Genomic DNA, 19,664 nt, shown 5'->3' with positions numbered 1-19,664 from the left:
TTTACATTGGATGAAGTTATCTTTGACATTGGTGCTGCAGAGATCATTTACATTGGTTGAAGTCTTTTTTGACATTACAGGGATCATTTACATTGGTTGAAGTCATCTTTGACATCAGTGCTGCATGGATCATTGTATTGGTTGAATATGAAAATAAGAAGATGTGGTATAATTGCCAACAAGACAACTCTCCATAAGAGACCAAATGACACAAAAATTAACATCTATAGGTCAGGGTACGGCCTTCAAGAATGAGAAAAACCACTACCGCATAGTCAGCTATAAAAGGCCCCACAATGACAAATGTAAAACAATTCAAAAGAGAAAACTATTGCCTTATTTATGTACAAAATAATGAATGAAAAAACAAATATGATATACAGAAACGAACGACAACCACTAAATTACAGGCTCCTGACTTGGGACAGGCACATACATAATTTGTGGGTGGGGGTTAATCATGTTAGTGAGAACCAACCCTCCCCCTAATCCTGGGACAGTGGTGCAACAGAACAACACAAGAACTGTACAAAACAATGAACAAACAACATATATGATTGACAGCAACAAACAACATCCACTCAATTACAGGCTCCTGACTTGGGACAGGCACATATAGAATGTGGCGGGGTTAAACATGTAGTCATCTTTGACATTAGGTGTTGCATGGATCATTTACATTGGTTGAAGTCATCTTTGACATTAGTGCTGCAGATATCATTTACATTGGTTGAAGTCATCTTTGACATTAGTGCTGCAGAGATCATTGGCATTGTTTGAATATGAAAATAAGAAGATGAATGGCTCATCTGTATCCATGCAATGAATTGAGACCTGTTTTACATCCATGGGAGATCTCCATAAGGAATTTGTTATAAGTTATTGACATTATCCTATTGTTGCATAGGAGTTGTTGTAAACTTTTGGTTTTATTTTTCTGCAATTTCGTAAAAATAATTTGAATTTTTTTAGAAAACAACAGAATAAAAAATAAATTTGATTTTGAAGTTTTAACATTTGATGCCTCAACAATTGTTAAGTTTTCTGCTATCTGTTAGAATAGCCTTTCTACTTTGTTACTTTATCTGTTATAAAATGCAATTATCTTTTTTCTAGAAACCTCCAGTACTTAGATGTTCATGATCAGAAAGTATATTCTTCACTTTATGAGATGAAAGAGAAAATTGAAGAATTCTGTGGACATATTGACACTATTCATTATATGTCTACAGACGTAACATCCATTCAGGTAAAGGAAACACATTATCTGCTAAGAAAGTAATTATTATTATAAGTCTGTACATCTCAAAAGTTTTCTCTTTACATTTTATGTTTAAAAATTCTTTATACGGTATTTGATTTCTGCTTCCTCTATGGTTAATAAGCATCGAATTATGATAGTCCAACAGCAGGTGAGAAGTACAGGTATCTTGATTGATTGTATGGTGTTCAACGCCACTTTCAGCACTACTGTGCTATTTCGTAGCTGTCTATTTTTATTGGTGGAGGCAGCTGGAGTGACTGGAGAGAACCACTGATCTTTGGTAGCAAACTGAATCCTAGTCAATTAAGATTGGAGTTGAATGCACTTGCCACGTGTGGGATTAGAACTCACAACCTCCATATTGACAGGCTAGTGATACAGTAGTTTGACTACTTAGACCACTCGGCCACCTAAGCCCCCAGGGTTCTTGAAGCCTGTAGATTAATTATAGCTAAGAGTTTTTATTGAAAATTTGATCTGAATTTGTCCAACTTCGCATATTTTGAACTAAGAGTATTTTTATTTCACATGTCAAAGCATAGAACTCACTATAGTATCAGTACATATGAATAAATGGAGATGCAGATGTCCTTCAATGAGACAGCAATGCAACTACAAAATTAATCAAGAGACTTCTAGAGAGCAACATAGTCTTCAACAATAGTACAGGTTTCTATACAATATAACAAGCTCCAAATAGCCCCCGGTCTATAAACTTGGGAATAAATTTAACAGAAACAATTGAAGATCTACGATCAACGCCAAATTTTCCTTATAGCAAAATACATTAATATAGGACAAGAAAACCACTGATATATTTTTCAACTGTTTTGCCGTTTACCCACAGCTTTTATATTTCTTCTCAGGCTATCTGTTTATTTTTTTCTGTGGCTTCCCTTCTCTCATTGTCAGTCCATTTACCCGTTGACATTAGGTTATTCAGTAATGTCTTGTTTTTATCTGACATCACTGATAACAAATTTTTTATGAAGTCCATTCTTTTAATTTTAGGGATCTAAAATACTGGTAAACAAAATGATAGACATAATGGAAAACAACAAATATCATCAAGAAATCAAGTATTGCATTCCACAGAAAAACAAAAGGATTTTGAATATCGTTCTAGATATTATTAAAACAGACAAAATTGTGGAATTTGGCTCTGGTGTTTTTAGTTCTGATGAAAGGAACCTGAAAATTCCTGGTTTAGAGATTTTCGAGCTGGCAAAAACTTTACATGAACAGGTATAGTAAAGAATTGATTGTGACTTTCTATCTCCTGCAAGATAAGAAAAGTAAATATTATTGACTTATATATTTATATGCATCAGAAGAGATATGGTTAAACACGATTGAGACATGCTATTATCTAAACATGTCCAGTTACAAACGATGAAGTACAAGAACTTGAGTGTTTCTGTAAAGTGGATTTTCAAAAATTTTACTCAGGATGGATAAGAACACTTTGAGTTTGATCATTTTGGCAAGTCATTCAAGAGTTATTGGACTTCTTTTTGACATATTTTTATGACCCTGCCTCTTAGTGGTTGGGGCCCATATAGTTTTACCCTTGTTATTGCCCCGCCACTTAGTGGTCGAGGCGATATAGTTTACCCTTGTCCATCATTCAGACATTCCATCATTCCACAACGAACAATTATACAGACCTTTTTTTCTAAAGAGCTTCACATATTTAGCTAAGTTTTAGTATGTGAGTCTACTATGATGACTTACAGATGAAGTATAAGTTTGGTTATTCTTCGCTGATTTTTGCAAAAATTAGGGGCTTTGGACTTTGAAAATTTCATGAAAATAACAGTTATACAGACTTATTTTCTAATTCCAAACATGTTGATTTTTGTGAAAATAATCAACCTTCATTATCAATTTTTCAACTTCTAAAAATGGCATCAACTTTTTTTTCGAGCGGGACCATTCGTGTTGTTCTGACATATATAGTTTTATTCATGTTTTTCTGTTACATAATCAATTTTCAGTGTTACATTAATGTCTTTGATAACTTTTTCTTACTTCCTGTTTAATTGAACAGACATTTATCAACATAATATTTTCTGTAAAGAACATTTACTAACAAAGATGAATCTTTTACTATTTTTTTACTTTTAGGGTAAAATTGGTGTTATTGCCATAGGGTCAAAGACAGTGTTTGCAGATATTCAGTTCTTGGAAGCCATGTTGTTAAAGCTGACAGAAAAATCAAATATGCAGTCATGCAAACAATTATCTACATCCATTGGTGACTTAACGCAAGTGTGGACATCAGATATAGCTGAAAGTTATTTTTTGGGGAAAAATCAAGAAAAGGTATGGTGATTTATATTAATTTTAACAGTTTTTGTAAATCTATAAAATTTCAGTGTTTATAAATAAGAAGATGTGGTATGAGTGCCAATGAGACAACTCTCCATCCAAGTCACAATGTATAAAAAGTAAACAATTATAGGTCAAAGAATGGCCTTCAACACAAAGCCTTGGCTCACACCGAACAGCAAGCTATAAAGGGCCTTATAAAAATGCTTGTTTGGCATGAGAAGTGTTACAGATTTGAGATCCCTGTTTTTTTTAATATTCTATAATGACATAAAGAAAAGGTATTTTAAAAAATAATTTTGAAAACCATTTTTTAACCTGCATTGACAATGGCAAAAGCAGATCTAGTAACCGCTCGTCTCTGTCATTCTGTCATTCCGTCTGTCTGTCTGAAAGACCTTGGGTATAAAACCTACATCAAAGTTTTTTTTAGCTTCTATGAGATATTGATTTGGTAATTGGTCTGCAGCTTGATAATCTTGAGTTTTAGTGTAATCTTGAGTTGTAGTGTGTAAGTAAATTTTAGGTCTGCCACAAGGCGTCCAAAACTGTCATATATTCTGGACATTTGTATAATGTCCGGTAAAAGTCCGTCTGGGCAAAGCATGAAACGGTCAACTACTTTTTAGTTTTCAATGCTTTCTTAAAGAGACGGTCATTTTAACATAATTCGCGATCTTTTTGACCCAACCTTTTGCCTTTAACAGCCACACATTTCCCGTCATAAAAGTGACATGATCATTAAGTACTATCAAAACAACCCCTACTTTAATACCTTCTCATTTTAAATCAGGGCTAATTAGTTGTCGAACAGCTGAAATTTACCTGTTCAGGTGACAGGTAAACTATTTTGAACCGGACATTGATCGGTCTATTCAAAGTTATTTTCTTACATTTCAGGTGTTTGCATCTAATTAATTTAGTCAGAAAGATTTAAATTATCAGAAATACGTTTACAAATATGATTTGATGAAAAATTTAAAAAGGTGAAAATGAAAAATCGTCATAACCACGTTGTTTGAACCAGAGACATGTCTCTGTTTGAACAGTACACGTGTGCGCATGTGTGCAGGTGTGAAATAAATTATGCATCCTAATTTCTTCAAAAAATGCTTTAATTGTCATTGATACCTTTATCTCACATTTATTTCGAATATTTTCTTGAAGAAATAACGTAGAAAGAGCTACATACACTCATTCATGCTTTGAAAACGTACACGGAATTTACGTATCTGTCTCTGGTCCATGTTTTACCATTGTCAAGATAACATCCGGTATAAGATTAAAAACGAAAGTAAAGTTTTTGACAACGTTATTTTGCACAAATAAAGAGTCTAAGGCAGATATAAGTACGCTGATGTTGCACACTTCGAATGTTGCACTGTCAATTTAACAGTTTACGTCAGAACTTCGAATTTGAATCAAAGAAAGTTTAATATCGTTTTTTTTTAATATGTCAATCATTGGGATGGCCAACTCGGCAACTGATTACCATAATTGCCTTTTGTTTATTTTGTCTTAAGGGATTAAAATCAGGATAATATATAAAATGTCCGGCTGGCTAAAAATAATTTTGGAAGCCCTGGTCTGCCATTTTATGGTACTTCCTGTTTGCGAAAACTTAAAAATTTTACACAACACTCATTGTACAAGGAAAATTTTTATGAAAGTATTTCATTCATGTCCTATTGAACTTAGTTTTGAAAACCATCTTCATCAGTTATGCTTTAGAGTACACATGTTACCTCTATCAATTGTACACATCTATGTAGGTCCAGTTCTGAGTATTAGTCTTGTTTACAGTGATCATTGTTTAAAAAAAAGCAAATTACAGGATAGTTGAATGTAAGTAAACATGTCAGGTATTTATACCTATTACTTTTTGAAGTGAGTGGTATTAAGTGATCATTGTGTGAGCTTTTTCATGTGCATTTTCTACTATCCACGCTACATATCTGCAATTCCTTTTAAACTGTTGAGTGGATGTCAATCAAAGTTTCAGAAAATCTTCTCACCAAATGGCATTATGCACCTCTTATATGTATATTTTGATTTTTAGGGTTTCCAATAGAAAAACATGGATATTGCATTTATGATCACGGACTGAGTTTCAAAGAAACTATTATAGATTTCTTACAAAATACCATTATGCACCTCTTTTCTAAATTGCTATAATGAAAGTGTTGGTATTTAGCTCTGGGTAGGTCTGTTTGTTTGTTTCTTTCATTTTTTAAGTCTGCTCCTTGTAACTATAATTCCTTTTGAAAAAGCGAGTATATTGCAATGAAACGTTCAGAGAATCATTTGTACATAATTGGGCACTTCTTTTTAATTTTTTGTGTAAGGATTTTGTGGGTTTTTCATATGAAAAAATGGAATGCACTATATCTACAAAAGGGGTAGGCAACTTTTCCTAAATCACTGGGTCATAGATTGTAGTGAAACTGTCACAGAACATTTTACACAATATCATTATGCACCCCAAATTTTACTATTAAGTGTTTGAAATTTAATATATGAGAAAGTATTCTTTGGGCTAGTCCATAAAGGCTATGTGAGCTTTTGCCATCCTTTTGTGTCCATCATCCGTCCTTCCATTGTCCAGTTTAAACTTTTTCAAAGATCTTCTCCTCTGAAACCACTGCACCAATTTTAACCAAACCTGGGCAGAATGATCCTTAGGATATCTAGTATAAAGTTTGTTTTTTTATTCTTGTCCATCATGAAATAGGACTGCCATGGCTAAAAATAGGACATAGGGATAAAATGCAGTTTTTGGCTTATAACTCAAAATCTAAAGCAGTTTAAGCAAAAATGACATGGTTTAAAATGATAAATATGTTATGATTTATCGGCGACAGATTTTTCAGACAAAGAAGACAACACTTTTTGGAGTTATTGCCACTGAAATAATAAATTTCACAAAATTCCTCTTTTTGTTCAGATCTTTTATAGGTGTTATTGCCCTTGAAAGATTATTTTTACCAAAAACTTTTTTTACAGAAACTATTATAAATACAGATAAACCTCAAATGGCATAGATGTGTATACGTAGCAAAGTAAGACCTACAAATAAGTCAAACATGACCGAAATTATCAATCTACCTCTAATAGGAGTTTGAAAGAAGTTGTTTTCCAATTTTTATTTTGTTTTTTGCAGAAACTATAATTAAACCAAACTTTAAATGGCAAAAATTTTCGGCAAAGTAATAAATGTATCTACAAAGTCAACGGTAAATTACAATTTTTGACTAATTGTATCTGTCTGTTTAATTCAAGACCTACAAAGATACCACTAGATATATATGATCTATAACTGGTTTTAGTAAAGGTAAACCAAATACCAAAATACTGGTAGCATATTTTTACCAAATGAGCCTGGTTTTCCATGAATTATTTGGAAAGCTTCTCACCCTCTTTGTCATAATTTTTATCCTGCTGCCTCTTGTCAACTTTTAGTTTCAGTATTGGGGGGTGTCTTCGACCCCTTTCAAGAATTGTCACATTTTGAAAATGATTTTACTAGTGCTTTGGGCAAACGAAAAACGAAAAAAGATAGTCTGACGATCATTTTACTTGTCACAGACAATAGTTAATATTGAATCCTGTTATTTTAACTATAAAAGTTGGTCTTCTTGTATCTGTTATGCCTCCTAACTTTTGACTAGATTTCATAAAAACTTTTACAGAAGATATTTACATAATGCCTTTATGCAACTGCTTTTTAGCTCACTGAGGGGGGGAGGGGGGCCCAAAGGCGTCCGTCGTTCGTTGTCTGTCGTTGTTGTCATCGTAAACTATTTAAAAAACCTTCTCCTCTGAAACTACTGGGCCAAATACCTTCAAACTTTAACTGAATGTTCCTTAGGGTATATAGTTTATAAATTGTATCCGAAGTTTTGATCCATCAACAAACATGGCCACCATGGCTAAAAATAGAACATAGGGGTCAAATGCAGTTTTTGGCTTATTGGTATATCTCAAAAACTAAAGCATTTAGAGCAAATCTGACATGGGGTTAAAATGTTCAATAGGTCAAGATCTATCAGCCCTGAAATTTTCAGACAAACGGAACAACCCATTGTTGGGTTGCTGCCATTAAATTGGTAATTTTGCAGTTTTTAGCTCACCAGAGCCCGAAGGGCCCCATGTGAGCTTATGCCATCACTTGGCGTCCGTCTTTGTCCGTTGTCTGTCGTCGTTGTCTGTCGTCGTAAACTAGTTAAAAAATCTTCTCCTCTGAAACTACTGGGCCAAATACCTTCAAACTTTAACTAAATGTTCCTTAGGGTATCTAGTTTATAAATTGTATCCGAAGTTTTGATCCATCGACAAACATGGCCGCCATGGCTAGAAATAGAACATTGGGGTCAAATGCAGTTTTATGCTTATATCTTAAAAACTAAAGCTTTTAGAGCCAATCTGATAGGGGTAAAATTGTTCAATTGGTCAAGATCTATCAGTTCTGAAATTTTCAGACGAATTGAACAACCCATTGTTGGGTTGCTGCCACCAAATTGGTAGTTTTAACAAAATTTTGCAGTTTTTATATGACCGCAAAAAAATTTTGCGGTCGTATATTGGTATGACGTTCGTGTCGTATGTCATCGTCGTCGTCGTTGTCCTAAGACCCATTGGTTTTTGCACTCTAACTTATAGTTTAAGTGAATGGATCTCTATGAAATTTTACCATAAGGTTCAATACCACAAAAGGATGGTGGGGATTGGTTTTGGGGGTTATGGTACCAACAGTTTAGGAATTAGGGGCCAAAAAGGGGCCAAAAATAAACATTTTTGTAACTTCCAGACATAACTTGTGTGTTAGTTTATGGATCTCTCTGACATTGTACCACAAGGTTCCATATCACAAAGGGAATGCTGGGATAGATTTTGGGGGTAATTGGCTGAAAATTTTAGGAACTAGGGGCCAAAAAGGGGCAAAAAACAAGCATTTTTCTAGTTTCATGACAATAACTTGTGTGTAAGTGTATGGATCTCTCTGACATTGTACCACAAGGTTCCATATCACAAAGGGAATGCTGGGATTGATTTTGGGGGTAATTGCCTCCAAATTTTAGGAATTAGGGGCCAAAAAGGGGCAAAAAACAAGCATTTTTGTCGAGCCTGCGACTTTTGTCGCAGAAAGCTCGACATAGGGATAGTGATCCGGCGGCGGCGATGTTAGCTTACTTCTTAAAAGCTTTATATTTTAGAAGATGGAAGACCTGGATGCTTCATACTTTGTATATGGATGCCTCATGTTAGGAAGTTTCTGTCAGTCACATGTCCAATGTCCTTGACCTCATTTTCATGGTTCAGTGACTACTTGAAAAAAAAGTTAACATTTTTTGTAATGTTAAATTCTCTCTTATTATAAGTAGTAGGATAACTATATTTGGTATGTGCGTACCTTGCAAGGTCCTCATGCTCGTCAGACAGTTTTCACTTGACCTCGACCTCATTTCATGGATCAGTGAACAAGGTTAAGTTTTGGTGGTCAAGTCCATATCTCAGATACTATATAAAGCAATAGGTCAAGTATATTCGGTGTATGGAAGGACTGTAAGGTGTACATGTCCAACTGGCAGGTGTCATCTGACCTTGACCTCATTTTCATGGTTCAGTGGTTATAGTTAAGTTTTTGTGTTTTGGTCTGTTTTTCTTATACTGTATGCAATAGGTCTACTATATTTGGTGTATGGAATTATTGTAAGGTGTACATGTCTGGCTGGCAGGTGTCATTTGACCTTGACCTCATTTTCATGGTTCAGTGGTCAAAGTTAAGATTTTGAGTTTTGGTCTTTTTTTCTAATACTATGTGCAATAGGTCATCTCTATTTGGTGTATGGAAATATTTTATGATCTATATGTCAGTCGCGCAGGTTTTATTTGACCTTGACCTCATTTTCACAGTTCATTGCTCAGTGTTAAGTTTTTGTGTTTTGGTCTGTTTTTCTTAAACTATAAGCAATAGGTCAACTATATTTGTTGTATGGAAGAATCGTTAGCTGTACATGCCTGCCTAGCATGGTTCATCTGACCTTGACCTCATTTTCATGGTTCATTGGTCAATGTTTAGTTTTCTTGGTTAATGTTAAGTTTATGTGACAGTTGTAATAAAGCTTTATATTTAGAACTATCAACATAATATCAGTGATAAGTAAAGAAGGCGAGACATTTCAGTGTGTGCACTCTTGTTCTAGTTTCATGACAATAACTTGTGTGTAAGTGTATGGATCTTTATGAAATTGTACTACAAGGTTCCATATAACAAAGGGAAAGCTGGAATTGAGTTTGGGGGTAATTGCCCAAAACGTTTAGGAATAAGGGGCCAAAAAGGGGCCAAAAATAAGCATTTTTCTAGTTTGCAGACAACAACTTGTGTTCAAGTGTATGGATCTCTCTGAAATTGTACTGCAAGGTACCATACCACAAAGGGAAGGCTGGGATTGAGTTTGGGGGTGATGAATCATAAGGGGGTTCAAAAAATTTGGGGGGGGGGGGTTCCTTTTTAAATTGGTTATTTCTGGTTTATATATAAAAGCACATACTAATGATATGGTTTGAATAGGTAAATTAAAAATTTTTAAGTTCTTAGACCACATTCATTCTGTGTCAGAAACCTATGCTGTATCAAATATTTAATTACAATCCAAATTCAGTGCTGTATCAAGCTTGAATGTTGTGTCCATACTTGCCCCAACTGTTCAGGGTTCGACCTCTGCGGTTGTATCAAGCTGCGCCCCAGCGGAGCATTTTATTTGTTATTATTTTGAATATTATTATAGATATATATAAACTGTAAGCAGCAATAATGTTCAGCAAAGTAAGATCTACAAAAAAGTTAATATGACCATAATTGTCAATTGACCCCTTAAGGAGTTATCCCTTTAAAGACAATTTTACACAATTTGTTCATCAAGTTTGCTAACATTTAAAAATCTTCTCCTCTGAAACAACTGGGCCAATTACCTTCAAACTTTAACTAAATGTTCCTTAGGGTATCTTGTTTATAAATTGTATCTGAAGTTTGTATCCATCGACAAACATGGCCGTCATGGCTAAAAATAGAACATAAGGGTCAAATGCAGTTTTGGCTTATATCTGAAAAACTAAATCTTTTAGAGCAAATGTGACAGGGGTAAAATTGTTTAATTGGTCAAGATCTATTAACCTTGAAATTTTCAGACGAATCGAACAACCCATTGTTGGGTTGCTGCCACCGAATTGGTAGTTTTAACAAAATTGTCAATTGACCCCTTAAGGAGTTATTGCCCTTTAAAGACAATTTTACACAATTTGTTCATCAAGTTTGCTAACATTTAAAAATCTTCTCCTCTGAAATACAGGTGAGCGATTCAGGCTCTTGAGAGCCTCTTGGTTATTATCTTGAATATTATTGAAGATAAAGATAAACTGTATTTAAAACAGAAAAATGTTCAGCAAAGTAAGATCTACAAAAAGGTTAAATGACCAAAACTGTCAATTGACCCCTTCAGGAGTTATTGTCCTTTAAAGACAATTTTACACTATTTGTTCATTATGTTTTCTAACATTTAAAAATCTTCTCCTCTGAAAATACTGGGCCTAATACTTCTAAACTTTAAGTGAATGTTCCTTAGGGTAACTAGTTTATAAATTGTATCCGATGTTTTGATCCATTAACAAACATGGCCGCCATGGCTAAGAATAGAACATAGGGGACAAAAGCAGTTTTTGGCTTATATCTCAGCAGTTAGAGCAAAAGTGAAAGGGAGTTAAAGTGAGAAATGGGTCATGATCTTCTATTTTATTGTTTGAACAGAGCAATGTTTGCCGAAGTTGAGAATATGGTGGATCTTTATTAGTTCCCCACTGACGAAGTCGAAGAGGACTTTAGGTTTGCACTCCGTCTGTCTGTCTGTCCATCTGTCCATCTGTCCGTTCGGCAAATCAGTTTTCCACACTTTTTTCTTCGTGCTTGAAGATATTTGGTTTATAGTTCTATCATGACCAGCTACAGATCAAAATCGAATTTCGTTCCAATTTTTTGAGTTATGATCCTTGGACTTTAAAAATTCACCCAAATAATCAGTTTTCTACACTTTTTTTCTTTGTGCTTGAAGATATTGATTGATATTTGGTATATGGTTTTATCATGACCAGTTACAGATCAAGTTCGAATTTCGTTGTGGTCTGATGATTTTTTGCAGAGTTTAAGTTAGCATTTTATTCCAGCACAATGAATTTTTAACTGGTAGGGGACTATGTATTGCCATGCAATACTCTCAGAATACTTCTTTCAAACATTTCTAATCTCAGTAACTATCAAATGCAAATGTCAAATTATCTCACCTTACATGAAAGTGCATTTTAGGAAGATCTATAAGACTTAGGATCATATTAATTGGCTTGCATGTGGTTTTGAAGGAGTTGGTCCGCATCCTGACAAAGTCAGGACAAGTTGGCAAGATGTAAAAAGATATATAATTTCTGTATTGGTTATTAAATTTGGAATTTTTGTTGGTGCTTAACAACCAAAATGGCCATAGGGACAGATAAAACTGACAAACAAAGCTTTCTTTTTTGAATTGTTTCACATTCTGTCATGCCTGGGTCCTTTTATAGCTTATTACTGTAAATTCAGAAATTATTGCGAGGTTTTTATTAATGCGAATAATGCCACTAGATGAGTATTGCAATAATAAGAACATGCATTCAGATATCTGATACATATATCTGTATGCATATTCTCCTGAAATCGCAATAATTAATCTCGCATTTTTGTACATTCTCCAAAAATCGCAATAATAAATGCATGCAATAATTTCTGAATTGACAGTATACTGTAAAGGTTTTGCTCATTGTTGAAGGCCATATAATGCTCTATAGTTGTTTACATCCTCTTCCTTTGGTCTCTGGTGGACAGTTGTCTTATAGCAATCATACCACTTTTGATTTTTATGCCCCACCTAGGTGCATTATGTTTTTCTGTCTGTGCGTCTGTTCCTTCGTCCATCCGTCTGTCCCACTTCAGGTTAAAGTTTTTGGTTAAGGTAGTTTTTGATGAAGTTGAAGTCCAATCAACTTGAAACTTAGTACACATGTTCCCTATGATATGATCTTTCTAATTTTAATGCCAAATTAGAGTTTTGATCCCAATTTCACGGTCCACTGAACATAGAAAATGATAGTGCGAGTGGGCAGGTTAAAGTTTTTGGTCAAGGTAGTTTTTGATGAAGTTGAAGTCCAATCAACTTGAAACTTAGTACACATGTTTCCTATGATATGATCTTTCTAATTTTAATGCCGAATTAGAGTTTTGACCCCAATTTCACGGTCCACTGAACATAGGAAATGATAGTGCGAGTGGGCAGGTTAAAGTTTTTGGTCAAAGTAGTTTTTGATGAAGTTGAAGTCCAATCAATTTGAAACTTAGTACACATGTTCCCTATGATACGATCTTTCTAATTTTAATGCCAAATTAGAGTTTTGACCCCAATTTCACAGTCCACTGAACATAGAAAATGCGAGTTGGGCATCTGTGTACTATGGACACATTCTTGTTTTATTGAAGAATCTGAAAATTGAAAACCAATTAGACATGACGTTCTAATGATCCTCCTTAACATCATCAAAATTGCTGCCATCATTTGTTAGAACAGAAAATAGATCAATTGTTGCCTTACTTTGATTAGATAAGACACACATAATGCACTTGAAGAATTAGTGTTGATGACCAAATCTGTCTAAAAAAAAACCAACATCTGTCTTATGAGACCCTGTTTGACTTAAAGACCTCATCTGTCTTAAGAGACCTCATCTGTCTGTAAAGACCCAATTTGTCTAACAGACCTGATCTGAGATTTTAAGACACACAGTTGTTACAGAATGTATTTGTGTAGAGAAAATCAGACCATGTCACAAAGAATTAAGTATATCATTGCGTTTTCAGAGTCCAACCGATTTGATTATGGAAATATTAAAACAGTATCTTGGCTTGATACAAATGCCTGCATGGAGACTACAAACTACAGATCCACAATATTTGTACACTGTCACTGCTGCAATGAGTGCACCATCTTTACCAGTGGTAAGTAAACTAATTATTCACAATGGCTATGATCAACAATGTCTTGATGAGAGCAACTTGCAGTGGTTTTTCATTGTTGCTCTCTGTACATTTGTCTGAATATCTCATCTGAAAATAAAGAATTCAGGAAAAGTAATAAGTCTTTTGTGCACATAGTATTTTTGGGTTGTCCATAACAAAATTATGAAAAAAATAATGAAAGGCAAGCATGCTATTTAACCTTGACCTCAATAGTTGTTAACACTAGTGACAAGGTGCATTTGACTCTGATCTTAACAACTAGGATTGCAACTTTTTCTGCTGAAGGTCTGTTGTTCTCTTCAGATACTTCAGCTTCCTCCAATAAAAACTGGCCACCATGATTAAGCCAAGTGTGCTGAAAGTGGTGTTAAACACTAACAATCAATCAACAATTGGCAGCATGGTTCAAATAAAGATAAAATACATTTTTTCATAAAGATGAAAAAAAAACTAAGATGTTTAAATAAGTTACTGATTTGCTAATCTCAGAATTAATTTTCAGAATGATTTTTGGAAAAAAGAAGAAAAAGGCAAAAATATCATAATCATGAAGAAAGTGTACAGAGTTCTCCATTCTGCTTCTGACACATTGCTGGCAGGGATACTTTCATCTGGTACAGAGTATGGGAGAACAATACTTCTCTCTGCAGATGGGGCTGTTTTTCAAATTGGATGTGTGCAGACAGCAGTTATTAAAGAATCAGACAACGATGGTAAGAAAGATATGACATCTACAATAAATCAATTTGTCTTGTGACTTGGACTTAACCAGACATTATTCATTTCTTAGGTGCTATGTTGTTAGATCTTATTATAGTGCCACTGCAATTGTTAAATGGACCTTTAATTTAAATCTTAATACAAGGGACCAGTTAGGTAACTAAGTCATTGTTAGATACCTGATCACATTAAGATTGTAATTAACCTTAGATTTCAGTAAAATTATAATTATATTTAAGCAAGTAACGATTCTCTTTGGATTCTGCTTAGCAATCCAACATTCTGATGGCATTTTCACCATTTTGATTCAGTCTGTGATTAAATATTTTTAGACATCTATTACTTTGTCAATACTTCATGGAATTTTATGAAACTTGAATTGAATGTTCTTCATGAATAAAAACAGTATCCAGAGCAAAATTTAGAATATATTTTCCTATTTTTCAGTAATTATTTTTTTTTGGCTGTTGATATAGAGATACAACCTGGGGTAAAAGTTTTAATTAGACATTAATAACTTTCAAATCTTCAAATTTATGAAACTTTGACAGAAGCTTTTTTTATGGTTAAGAGATAAAATATGAATCTAATATTTGAAAATATTATTTTTTCTTCATCTTTTAGTATTTTATTGATCATGCTGATAGAAGGACTTAGTGTTTAGCACACCTGGCCTAAAAGGCACAGTGAGCTTTTCTCATCACTTGGCATCTGGCGTTGTTAACTTTAACAAAAATCTTCTTCTCTAAAACTACTGGGCCAAATTTAACCAAACTTGGCCACAATCTGCATTAGGGTATCTTGTTTATCTGTGTCCAATGACCCCGTCTGCCAACCAACATGACCACCATGACTAAAAATAGAACATAGGGGTAAAATGCAAGTTTTGTCTATTATTTTGAATTTTTTTTTGCGTTTTTGCCTAATATCTGAAAAACTATAATAAAAGATAGAAACATAATTAAGCAAAAATGATCAGCAAGACTTGATCTACAAATAAGTCAAATAGCGGAAATCATCAGTCGACTCCTTGTAGGAGTACTTGCTCTTTAATGACAATTTTTACCAATATATTACAGTTTTTTCCTACTATCCTGAAAACTATGAAAGAAAAATTGCAAAAATGATCAGCAAAACAAGATCTATAAATAAGTAAAATTTGGCCAAAATTGTTGGTTTATTCTTATAGGAGTGATTGCCTTAATTGATTTTATTTAACCGTTTTTTTGTGTTTTGGGCAAAAGCTAAAGAAAATAGAGAGAAACTGTAAACAAGAAAAAATTATAAGTAATACAAGATCAACAAAAAAAAAAGAAGATTTTTGTCATGAATTCTATTCTAGTCCACAATGTTGGAGAGAGTCCATTGTTGAAGATGCTCATAGAGCGACACAGGCTCTTTCGAGCCTCTAGTTTGCTGTTCACATTTACATACAGTGTGGGGTTAAATTTTAAGCCATCAATAACATTGTTACACCTTCATTGTGATGTTACAAAACTTGGACAGAAACTTCTTCATTATCAAGAAATAGCATATGAAGAAACAATTTTTATTTTATATTTATACTGACAAATAGATTTTGGCAGTCAATATAACACTTTTATAATGACAGCGGATATGGCTAGTGAGACACTGGGTTCCATGGAAACCTTTATAAATTCTCATAGTAATTATCAATTTCTTAGTTTGGCAATAAAGTTGTCATTGGGAGAAATTAAAATTGTGATATTAAGCATGTCTATGTATCATCATCTTCTAACATTACAATGCACAATTTATCTTGATCAATAATTGCTATTTTCCTGTTTTCACAAAAATTAAGTTCACTACTACAATTTTGGTTGTCGATGGACTATACAGTTTGTGACATAAGTATTTTTCACAATTAAACTTAACAAGTATGGTTGCAAAGATTTAATTTATATAAGGTCACTGGCCCAAGTAATTAACGCTGTTCAGTGACATATCACATTGCCTTTACCTGCTTTAATTTGTTCTCAAGATCTTTTTTATCTATTTTCAGAAAAACTCCAGATATCCGTTGAATCCAGATGTTATTTTCCTGACGTCAAATCAGGTCCAATAAATGCTGACACAGAAATGTATACCAATGAGTATACTTGGAACATTTTCTGTCTGTATACAGATATTATAGACAAGATCCTGAAACAGTCCCTGGTAGTGTATACTCTGTGGAGTGATATCCCACAAGAGTTTGGTGAGTACATGTAATTTTACATGCCAGTTAGCCAACGGTGGAAATTAAAGACAATCAAGTATTGGTCATTTAGTTATTGAGCTCAATCATTGTACATTTTAGAACAATTAACGTCCACGCTTCAAATGCCTAAGCAACACAGTAATTCATAAATGAACCATGACTAATTTTTTTAATTTCCCTTAATCACATAGCAAATGTTGTTATCAAATTTATTTGATTTATTTGACAATGTAACTTAATGTGCTTTGGAGTCCAATCTTAAATTGCATGATTACCTTGATTATTCCTATTGACAACAATTAAGCACTAGGCAATGGACATAACTTAGAAAATCAAACATTTCAGCAAAAAAAGATGATGATTGCTTAGTGCTACAATTTTGTATTTAATTCCCATCCCAACTTAGGAAATATCATTGTGTTCTTAATAATGACAGTGTTATACATTCCCTTTGTAGTAAAGTAAAGGAAGGAAGACCTTGTACTTCAGGCTTTTTAGGAAAAAAAAAATAACATGAAAATGAATAAAAGTAGATGTGAGGTATTCATCAATGAGAGAGCAACCAAATGGCACAGAAAAATCAAAGGTCATCTTGAAACTAGTGTACATAGCCTTTATTAAAAAAGAGTAAACAACGTCTGCTAACTTGGTTGTTACCATGGTAATCAAATGCAAACTTCATTTGTTGGTCAAAACTACCATATTCCTTTGAAATGATGTAAAATATGATGTTGAATTTAATGGAATACTTTTTAGTAAATGAATTAAAATATCCGCATGTCAGTCATTAAATTCCATTCTTGACAATATGCAAAAAGACCTGTAATTCTGTTATTTTAAAAATCTGTCGAAATAACTTGGCATGGTGTTTTCTGTTAGTTCATAAAATAACCTGTAAATTTTGTGTCTAGTCACATATTTAAGCTATGATGAATAAATATGTGTTATAATATTTTATAATGCCTCACTTATATCCTTTAGAAATATATGTTAGCAATGGTATTATACTACTTTATTGTTAGCCATGATACTTTGTCTCCTCTGCCATGTACAATTTACCCCTTTGCCCATTCTCCTCCCCCTAAAAAAAATGATACATTTTTATAATCTTCTGTTCTCAGTCAATTTTTCAGTCCATTAGTCCTGCCTGTTTGATATTTGGGTTAGGTAGTAAACCATGTAGTTGTGATCATATCAACATTAAAACCCATGTTAATTGTGGACTTTTAAAATTTGAGTTATAAACTAGTTTTTGCCATTCACTGAACAATAGAAATGTGTAAGTGTAAGCAGTTTTGTCTATTTGACAGTGAATGTGTCTGCTTTGTCTATTTGACAGTGAATGTGTCAGTTTTGTCTATTTGACAGTGAATGTGTCAGTTGGTTGCAGCCATAGCTGGGGACCCAACTATGTTAGGCCTCGACAGACAGTTTGTACACTATGTAATAAATGTACTGAGCAAGGCAAGAAGTGTCAATACAATGGAATAATTGGAGATTATTTACGGGAATGTTTATGCAAGACGAACATATCTGGATGTGCCAGTTGTGGAATATGTGTCCAATGTGTAGAAAGACTCTGGGTAAATCATAGTCATAACTTTTTTTCTCTGAATTATCGTAGCTTTTTATCTCTGAAAACTTTTATATATTGTAATAAGAATAACACTTTATAAATTTGTTGTGTAAGTGTTTTTTTTTTTATTTAACTTCATCAGTAATGCTTGAACCCAAAACTTTGCCAAATAGCCAAACTCCACCTATGTTCAACTTTGTCTTGGAGTTTTGAGATAGGTGTTATTATCTATTCCATTGCTTTCTTTGCACATTTATGGACTTCAGTAAGTCAACATGGCAACTCACTCCTTAGTTGTGACATGTCAATTGTGGAATTGATAGTAAATAGTAGCTAACAAAAAAGAAGTGCTTGGGTTAAGAATTATAAGGATTAAACACATTTTTTCTAGAGGCTATTGAGGAAAAAGAAGGGATATAGTTACGATACCGTTGTCAGGTCATTAAAGATTGCATATTTTGGCTTTAATATTGATTCACTTATAGGGTCTTTGCATCGGAATTAAACATATTTATTCTAAAACCAGTTGTTGGCATGACACGGGTTATGTTCTTCTCATATATTTTATGATGGTATAATTCTAAACCCCTAACAGGAGGGATTGTGCCTGATATTCATATGATGAAGACATAATCTTTCAATCAGTTTAATTGAGGTCTGGAGCTGTCAGTAACTGCCAGTAGTCTGTTGTTATTTATGTATTATTAAGTCTTTCCACCTTTCCGTGGAAAGACCTATTGGTTTTCTTCTGATTATTTTTTTTTTCTTCCACCTAATTTTTTTCTTGCGGTGTATTTTTGTTTCAAAAGATGTCACTTAGTTTTTTGGTATATGATATCATACAGTCTATACGCTTTTGAAACTGACCCTGTTTAACCGAACACTTTTCTTTGTAAGAGTTATCTCCCCAAACACTGTTTTTCTTGTTATGAGATCTCCTCCGCAACCGTAAAAGAAAGCGACAAATTTATTTTTCCAAATTGCTCGTTATATCCTCAGGATGTTAGGTTTTATTTAGACCGAAGCTTTATGAAGACTCCATATGAGAGTTATTTCCCCTTTTGTATTTGATATATGTGAAATGTATTTGTAACTGGAAAACCATAAGTGATAGAGGCCTAGGGTCTTTTGATTTGAGGTCCTTGGTCCATAAAAATGAAAATGAGGTCAAGGTCAAAGGTCAAGGTCATGTTAAAAATTTTGAATTTGGCTTGTTATCACTAATTTTCAGAAATCTTATAAGATATCGACAAATTTTTTTACAGAATTGTAAGTTGCGACATGTCGTAACACGTAAATTTGAGTTGAAAGGGTACGGAGACATTTAATGGGAATTTTCTCCCCTTTTATATTCAAAATTACATGTATGGTGATATAACTCATTCATCTTATATAATTGAGACCTAGGGTCTTTTGATTTGAGGCCCTTGTTTCATGACCTTTAAATTGGGGTCAAGGT

The 19,664-nt window shown here is 33.7% G+C and overlaps 1 protein-coding gene across 1 annotated transcript in view; it reads left to right on the top strand.

Moving 5' to 3' along the window:
* LOC127729717 (uncharacterized) overlaps positions 1-19,664 on the top strand; it is a 177,847-nt gene that overhangs the window by 35,935 nt on the left and 122,248 nt on the right. Inside the window, exons 14-20 of the mRNA XM_052237577.1 lie at positions 1,117-1,249; positions 2,276-2,509; positions 3,392-3,589; positions 13,530-13,667; positions 14,191-14,401; positions 16,432-16,626; positions 17,998-18,212. Coding sequence (XP_052093537.1) covers positions 1,117-1,249; positions 2,276-2,509; positions 3,392-3,589; positions 13,530-13,667; positions 14,191-14,401; positions 16,432-16,626; positions 17,998-18,212 — 1,324 coding nt within the window. The remainder of the gene's footprint in view (positions 1-1,116; positions 1,250-2,275; positions 2,510-3,391; positions 3,590-13,529; positions 13,668-14,190; positions 14,402-16,431; positions 16,627-17,997; positions 18,213-19,664) is intronic.

The sequence above is a fragment of the Mytilus californianus genome, unplaced genomic scaffold (genome assembly GCF_021869535.1).
Source record: "Mytilus californianus isolate M0D057914Y unplaced genomic scaffold, xbMytCali1.0.p SCAF_2, whole genome shotgun sequence".
Taxonomy (NCBI): Eukaryota; Metazoa; Mollusca; class Bivalvia; order Mytilida; family Mytilidae; genus Mytilus; species Mytilus californianus.
This window is presented reverse-complemented; position numbering and strand designations above follow the sequence as displayed.